At 39.7% G+C, this 8,916-nt stretch overlaps 1 protein-coding gene across 1 annotated transcript; it reads right to left on the bottom strand.

Moving 5' to 3' along the window:
• Nucleotides 1-496: 496 nt before the first annotated feature.
• On the bottom strand, nt 497-5,400 carry PCYB_134640 (hypothetical protein; the record flags this gene model as incomplete). The annotated part of the gene is made up of 2 exons (XM_004224489.1): nt 497-3,351; nt 3,654-5,400. 2 exons carry the CDS (start codon nt 5,398-5,400, stop codon nt 497-499), a joined length of 4,602 nt encoding a protein of 1,533 aa, XP_004224537.1.
• Between the last annotated feature and the right edge of the window lie 3,516 nt (nt 5,401-8,916).

Genomic DNA, 8,916 nt, shown 5'->3' with positions numbered 1-8,916 from the left:
GTTATCTCTCACGTTTGGTACATTCCTAGCGCCATGTCGATTTGGTCGACTGGGACGATTAGGTCGATTGTTTCGTATGTTATTCCTCATGTTGTTCAAAAAATTGTTCCTCACCATCCTATAATTGTGTAATGCGCGAACAAGAAGACCATTGTTTGAAACATCTGAATTGTATCCATTCCCTAGGAGCCGACTTCGAGCTGTTGACAACAAATCTTCGTTAATGAATCGGTTAAAATTGTTTGTACTTTGGCTAGTTGTGTTGTTATTTATATATGCAGGGAAATTTATTCCTCTACTGTGCATGCTACCTTCCGATATGTTAGCTGACTCGGATGAGTTCGAACCTGATTCGGCTTCCAAATTTAGTAGCAAATTATTCATGACACTTTTTACCTTCACTTCCTCCTTTTTATCCTCCTTGGGGAGGTTGTTTCTATATAGGTTATCCATTTCCATCTCAACGGTGTAATTTACAATTCCATTCATGTGGGCTTTACCTGCCATAATGCTTCTTAAGCATCTTTTTTTTTTCGTTTTTCTTCGTTTCTGTCTTTTCTGCATTGCTGGAGGGGGAGTCGCTGCCTCTTCCACTGCCGCTTCTGCTACTTCCATCGCTTCTACTCCTGGGCTGGTCGTTTCTTTGCATTCTCTGCTTCTTGCCATTCACTGTGCCACCTTCATCAAACCGCAGGGAGTAATAATTACTGCGATCTTCCTTTGCCGATCCGGGTTTCCCCCCTTGAAAAAAATCCTGGCCGCTTTCGCTCGGGTCGTTCGTCAGGTGCACAATGTCCAGCGTGTTATTATTATGGTCCTTCAGCTCGCAAATTACTAGTATGGTTTTTCTGTAAAAATCAAAGTTCGCCTCTTCCTCCACCGCGGATTGTTCGCTCGTGGGGGCTTCCTCTCCGTTGAAAGATTTGGCGCCTTCGGCTGCGCCATTCGCTTCAACCGATGCTCCCACTTCTTCTATTGCTGCACCCGTGCGAGTGCCCCCCTGGGCCTTTAAAAACAACCACGGTGCCGAATGTTTCTGGATGCTCTTCACGACAATTTTTAATTCGTCCACATATTTCCTCGCAACGCGGTCATAACAGTGCAGTTCACCTTTGTTTCTCCTTTTGTCTAGAACCACGAAGATAGAATGCTCATTTGAAAACAGGCACTTTGTATAAGAAAAGCTAAAATTGTGTCTATCTTTGATGAACTTTCTGAATCTTCTGCTAATATTTTTTAAAACATTATTTGCCCTTTTGTAGCTGTACAGGTGTTTGTGACATTTTATTACTTTATCCTCATGCTCATCAACGTTTGTGTCGCGAAGTCTACCATTTGAGCCTTGCTGGAAGGCACTCGATGAATCGCACAGCACATAGATCCTTTCTACCTTTGACATATTGTAACTTTTGACCTTTCTGTAAATGACGTTGTGCACACCGAGTTCATCCTCGCTGATTGTACTTTCCTCTCCCGAAGCAGCCTTAGCCGCTTCGATGTCTTCGCTGAGGGTGTGTTCAGTGGGCGGCCCTTCAAGTGATCGCTCTCCATCTGGCAGCTCTCCATCTGGGTGCCTTTCCCCCACTTCGTCACCCTTGAGAATGTCCAAATAATTGTGTCGTTTCTCCCTGTGGGCCCCTTTCCTCCAGTTGCTTCTCTGTTTCTTCCTTCTCTTGGACATTTTTCTGAATACTTCCGCTCTGCGCACGCCCGATCTCAGCATGCTCGTGCGCAGAAATTTGATGTACCAGTTTTTCAAATACTTATTGTTGTTGATTATCACCATTTGGGGGTGAAACAACTTTAAATTCTGGCAGTATTGGGAGCCAAATCTTTTGGCATATAATTTCTTCATCTTATGAACTGTCGACGCAATGTTGTGATGAATGTTCCACTTCATGTGATAGATCTCCGCCCCGATGGAAGCTTGCTTTAGAAACAAAATTATTGCATCGCTTGGGAAATTGTATGATATGGTCAGGAGCATTTTTTTTAGATTCTCCTTTCTGTTGAGGAAAAACTGGGCCAGGTCAATCGGAATGTAGCTCCTTCTGTGCAGAATGGACGATACTGCTTTGTGCAAATTAGCCTTCTTAAAATGGTCTTGCACGCTAATCTTCGTGACGTAACTATTGTTCTTCATTGAGAAGATTCCCCTCATGAGGTCCTTCGCTTGGGGGGTAGATGTCATATCTTGATCAGCTTTGTTCTGTCCATCTGGGCTACTGTTATTCCTCCCCACTTGATCTGCGGCACATGTACTGGTGTCTTCACCATCCAGCAAATGCAACACGGAATTGTCTTTCCATTGGTCAAAGGGGGCACTGTCACTGGAATAAAAACGAATGGGTTCTTCCTCCTCTCCGTTCGTTATGCTGCCTCTTTTTTGTTGTTCTTCTTCCTCCCAGGCGAGGTCTGACCAGGGCATTCCACTGCTCCTGCGTTCCTTATGGTCAATATATTCATTACGAAAAATTATTGAGTCGTTTTTTTTTTTTTTTCCTTCCTTTTTTTTTTTTTTTTTTTCTTCTTCTTTCTTCTTCTTCACTTTTCGTGAGGGGCAACCATTTGGCTGATAGCGCTGTTCCCCCTTTCTGTTCACCTTTTCACTGGTGCTCACCGAGGTGGACGATTCTTCGCTCTCCTCATAATGATCCAAATAAATGACATGATCGCAATTTTTCTCCCTACTGTGGTGGTGGGGCGAGAAACGATTATTTTTTTGGTTGTTTTCCCTTATCTCCGCTTTGTCTTTCCTTTTATCCTTTTTCTTCTTCCTTTTTCTTTTCTTTTCCCTTTCCTTTTTCCTTTTCCTACTTTTTCTGTTTTTCTCCAAGTGCTCTTCCCCATCAGTGCTATCGAAATAAAATGGGTCCTTGTCATCGTTGACGAACAAGCGATTTACCTTAACCTTTCTGTGTACAAATGCATTCTTAAAAAAGTTAAGAGCATTATCATAATCGTACCTCCTCCTAAAATAATAAAAGTTGTTCAAATTGTAAATATTTATATTATGCGTGTTCGATCCAATGGCTAATAAATTTTTCGTAAAGTTAAACGAAATGGCCCACGTGGACGTGTCCGACTTAATGTAAGTTTTGTTGTTAAAAACGATGTCTGGTTGCACGTATATATGTGCGGACTTCAAAATTTTGTCATTGTAATCTACATTAAACAGATTAAAGCTGAATATGTTGAACTGCTTCCAAATTTTATTGTACTTGATATCGACACTTGGGTCTAGGAAATTTTCTAACTTATTGCTATATTCTTCGTAATGCACATGTGTTATGTACAATTTGCAGAAATTTACAAATTTCTTTCTTTCCTTCTTCAATATATTTAATCGCTCTACATGCAAATTATAGTTTTTGATGTTCTTCCTTAAACGCTGTATCTGCGTTTTTTTCGCATCTCCATGATATATTTTTTTTTTTTTTTAATATCTATTTTGGCTCTCTCTCTGTGAAGCACATTTGGCGAGAATCTCCTTCGTGCACCCCCTTCACAGCTTCCCCTGTTGCTGCAACTGCGCGTGTCCGTGTTGTCGTCATTTCTTACCCTTTTTTTATTTTTTGCCACCCGCTTGATTTTCCTTTGCTCCATCAGCTGGGCCATATGGAGGCCCCTCCTCAGTGTCATGCGCAAATCACCATGACGGTAAAACTTCGGGCCGCTTCCTTTCCTGCTACAATTGGTCATTCTCAATTTGGACGACAAGTGTGCTGTGCACTCCTCATCACTGGATGATTTAATATACGTATTCACAAATTCACTCTCCTCTCTAATCGAGTTAATATATTCATTTTGGTCGTTCAGTCCCATGTGGTTATTTCTTTGGTTGTAACCCATGTACACATTGTTCCTCAATTTTTTATAAAAATTGAGTTCTTCAATTTCTTTCGCATCATCGCCTAGTAAATAATTAACTTGATGATTTTTTTTAATGTTTTTTCCTGATTTTTTTTTCCTCATCCCGGGTTTATCATTCCGATGCAGCAATCCATCGTCCGTTCCGTCGCCGGTATTGTATGCATCTTCCTCCGCGCTCTCAAGGCTACTATAAATATCGCTAATTTTAAATTTTTTCTTTTTCCCATTAATGTTAATGGGTGTGTTTGAATTCTGCGCACTATCGCTCTTCGGATTTCCCATGGGTTCGTCCCTTGGACACCTCAATATGCAGCTGTATTTCATTCTGTACGGCCCCTTTTTTAATGCTCTTTGTTTGTACACAGTTAGGTCGCCGCCACTGCGCCCCTCACCTGCTCCTCCTACCGCTGCTCCTGATACCCCTCCGACGAACTCCCTTTCTAAGAGACATTTTTTATAGAACCCCTTCTTGTAGACATTTATTTTCTTCGTTTTTAAGAGGGGATTCTTTAGATTAGCAGTTACGTGCTGGTTGAACGCCCGATCGTTAAGGCGCTTTTTTCTTTTGTTTACTCTTCTCTCATTTTCCACCTGCATTCTATACAGACGGGCGCTTCTCCTCTGTTTGGCCTTATTTTTTATATGATCAAAACTGTTGATGCATTTGGATAACTCAAACATTTCTAAAAGTTCTTTGGAATATCCATTTGCATACTGATTGTTGTGTATTAAACTTAGAATAAAATCATTTTCATCAATTTTTAATTTATTTAAGAGGCGATAGGAGTCCCTAAACGAGGTTGGAAAAACTAAATCGTCACATGGAGCATGTGTATCGTTAAAATATATGGCCTCCTTCGTTTCATTTTCTTCATACCTCTTCAAATCGAACAACTTTTTCTCTAAAATATGTTTTAATTTCTTCTTTATGTTAATACATTCGACGATTTTCTCTACATAATAAACACTGGTATCTTCCGACCATCCCACAGATATTAGAATGCATTTATCTGAGTTGTCTCTTTCTTCGCACTTAATATTTACGTACCCTTTTGAATACACGTGTGGGGACAGGATAAGAGTCGGTGCAGGAATGTTCATAGCTTTCAAACTCAAATCCTTTTTCACTTCATCGTGGACGTACTTTATTTTATTTATGTTTTTAAAGCTGCTGTCATTCTGGCTTATTTCTTCTTTGTAGAAATTGGCAATAACGTTGTCTCTGCCATTTTCATTCCTCTGCCCAACACCAACGTTAGGGTTAGGGTTAGAGTTTACGTCCACGTTAATATTTATGTTGTTTTCCAGAAAGCTTTTCAATTCGTAGACGTAGATATATTGGCCGTACGTTATAAACACCAGTTCGTATTTCTTACTCACACATAGCAAGTTGAGTGCGAAGAAAACGAATTTGTGTTGGATGCTTCTGGTCAGGTCGTGGCAAAATAACAAATCCACGTCGCAGTTCTTTAACGTTTTTACGTTTTCCCAGGGCGTGCAACTTCGCCCCCCATTTGTCTTCCCCATCCGTCGTGGGTTAGCGGCAGCGCGGCTACTCCGGCGTGGTGCCCTAGGATATGCCGCACCGCTACACTTAGCTATATGTAGTTATATACCGCTATGCGTGGCGATCGTCCCTCCCTTTTTTCCCTTTCGTTCTCTCAATCAAACATATTCACGAATGGGAAAAAGGGGGCGCCGAACGCATGAGGGAGGTCTCGCCGAGTATCGCCAAATTTAGCCCAGTTTAGCCCAATTTAGCCAAATCCCGGCAAATGGTCCGATCTCGCCGTGGAAAATCACCTGGACAGGCTGCTCTTCAGCGCGTTTGCAAATGTACGCGGTTGACTTCTGAACAGCAGCTTTCCAAATGGTGAAGAAGATTTTCAGAAGGGGTCACGCCAGCAAGACGAAAACGGACAAGGGCATTCCCCTCATGTGGTTTTTCCTTTTTAATTTAAAAAAATATTACCAAAAAATGTATGCAAAAATTTTTGCTATCCAAAAATTTAAATACATAACGAGGTTTCCTCAAAAATTGGGGGGTAATTCCTTAAGGTGCAATCGTCAATTTGTTTGCTTTTTTTTTACTCGTCCAATAGTTCGTTACGCGTAGCTACTGCTTGGCGCTTTCGTGAGTTACCTCCCCTCTCTAGATCTTTCCCTTGGAAAGGAACAGCAACACAACGGCGCAAGAAGATATAATTTTTGCAGCTTGCAAGCTAACCAATTTTGCGTAGGCTCGCTTAAGTATGCTTATTTGCCATACACATATAAAAAAAAAAAAAAAAAGGGAACAGTTTGAAATAACGAAAAAGTGGGAACAATTGCGAAAAGGTTGGGAATAGTTATGAACAATTACTCATGAACATTTACATAAGCGTAATTACGTAAAAATAAGAAAATTTCAGCATTGCATATATAATTCTCTTTTTTTTTTTTTTTTTTCCAATGTGGAATTAAGTTTAGGGGTAACAAATGTTGGCTTTCTTTATTTTTTTCTCATCGTGTACTTCAGCATAGGGACGGTTGAGGGCCGTGAAAAAGAAAACTTGAATTTTTTCCAAAAAATAAAATAGCAAAATGGCGAAATGGCAAAAGAACAAAGGAGAAAAGGAGCTTTGTACACAGTCCATTCTCCCTTACTCCCGTATGTATGCACATAAAATGCACTTCGTATGCAAACATGTATCCCTATACGCACGCACCATGTGTGTTACGTATCTACGCACATGTAGGTATACGTACGAATGCGCTTAAAATGTATGCTGCAAAAATACAATGCAAAAAAAAATTCTGGGCATGCTGATATGCTAAGGCATTGCGTAAGCGTCAATTTGTGTTGCCCATCCTTAGGGGCACAAAACACTGTTTCTACTTTTTTCCACTTTTGCCCCCACGAAATAATTTATTCAGTGATAGAATCGAATGTTGCTCCTCTCTTTCGCACCCCTGAGTTGTGCCTAGGAGCAGGGCTAAAAAACGAACACCCATTTATTGCAACTTTGCAAAAAAAAAAAAATAGCAAACGGAAGAAGTTAAGCTAAGCGAAGAAGGGAATGCCTTTTTCCCATATAAAATAGAGGGAAAGAGAGGAAGAAAGAGAGAAAGGGAGAAAAGCAGAAAAAAAAAACACACCAAAATAAAAATAAATAAAACGTTGCTCTAAAATGTAGATAGGGGTTATGAGAATAGCCCGTTCGGTGGGCTTTCCCTTTTTTGTTTTTCTTCGTTTGTTACGGTATCATCCCACCCAGTTCGACAAGCCTCAAAAGTTCATTTTATATATGGCAAAAAGACCTACACACACAGTGAAAAAAAATATAGGACATGTGTACATATATCAGAAACTATAACACAAGTAAGCCTTCTCAAAGAAGAAAAAAAAAAAAATTACCTCCACAGCTGGCATATAACATACGGCATTAATAATGCATGTGCACACAATTTGCCATTCTGCACAATTGTGAATTATTTTCTGCGAACTTGAAAAAGGAGCAGCGAGATAAACCAGCGCTACAGAGTGTTCCATTCCCTTGTTTCCATTTTTACATAAGATGATGTGATTACACAGCGAAATGAAAAAATAGGATGATTTAACTCAGTAAAAGTTGCGAATGCGAATGCGAATGCACATGCTGATGTGTATGGCTGAGTTTATTCTTTTTTTTCTTTCTTTTTTTCACAATTACTGTGATTTATGCATACGTGGCTATGTACCATTTTTCCCAAATGGGTTAGTCACCCTTTTTTTTCGCTTCGCCTTTTAAAGAAAAAAGAAAAATCCCAACAAGGGGACATCGCTGCCATGTGCACAAAGGTGAACAGCTTCTTAAACAGCGATCTGTTCATCAATAATGAAATGGCAACTGGAAGATGCGGATGGTACAAACATACTGCTACGTGTTCCTGGTCCACCAATTTTTATTTCCTCACATAAAATAACCCCTTTTTGATAAAAAAAAAGAAATTCATTTATGCGATTAAGGGGCACATACACGTGTGTGTAATGTGCATATAAATATATATTTCATTTTTAACTTCGTCTATTGGTAAATGTTTCCTCCCCCAAGTTGACCGCGCAACAAACAGTTGCGAGAACGTTGCTAAGACGAGCACTTCAGTAAATGTTCACACAAGTTTTCCGAAGCGCAGTTACGACGCGTCGGCAGTTAATTTGGTAAAGAGCATTTATCATTCTGCGCCAACTGGTGGAGGCAAATATGTGTGCATATATGCATACATCAGCGTTTGGATGTTATTTGTTTTTTTTTTTGTTGTTTTGTTGTTTTTTTGTTCTTTGTTTTTTGTTTTTTTTGTTTTTTTTGTTTTTTTTTGTTTTTTTTTTCTTTTTTTGTTTTTTTTGTTTTTTTTCTTTTTTTTCCTTTGGCCCAATTGGTACATTTTCCGCCCCGCGGCAAGAATGTAAGGCAAGCTGCGCCACTGCCAACGTTACGGAAGAGTGAAACGGAGTTAATGTGCCATCGGGGATGTTCGCACAGCGAGTGTAATCCACAGGCAGCGTGAACGCTTTTAAAGATAACTTCCTTTTATCACAACATGCTGATTATGCCATATGCTTATGCCATTTGTTGGTGCATTCACAGTTGGCACTGGCCATTTTAAAAATTAACTTTACATAATTTGTTGCAAATAGAAAAAAGAAAAATCTTCCCACTTTTGAAAAAAAAAAAATTCTTCCATTTCGACTCTGTGTGATAAAGTTATAATTTACAGGGGGAACATTTTTTTCTGTTTGCGAAAGATGCATGCACTGCGCAGCACCAGAATGTAGACACGAACAAAAAAGAAAAAAAAAAAAAGATTGTTATAGAATGCTTAAATGTGTACATGTTTAAATGAGTAAATGCGTAAATGTGCACATGCGCGAACACGTTTCCATGACGATCCAACAATATGGCAATTTGCTTTGCAAAGGAAAAAAAAAAAACGCCGACAAAAGCAGTGTTGTCTATGCGAAGCAGACCGAGTCGTTTGCGCTTTTCTGTCTAGGGTGCTTTAAAAATATGGCCATGGGAATTT

This window comes from Plasmodium cynomolgi, chromosome 13 (assembly GCF_000321355.1).
Source record: "Plasmodium cynomolgi strain B DNA, chromosome 13, whole genome shotgun sequence".
In the NCBI taxonomy this organism is placed as follows: Eukaryota; Apicomplexa; class Aconoidasida; order Haemosporida; family Plasmodiidae; genus Plasmodium; species Plasmodium cynomolgi.
This window is presented reverse-complemented; position numbering and strand designations above follow the sequence as displayed.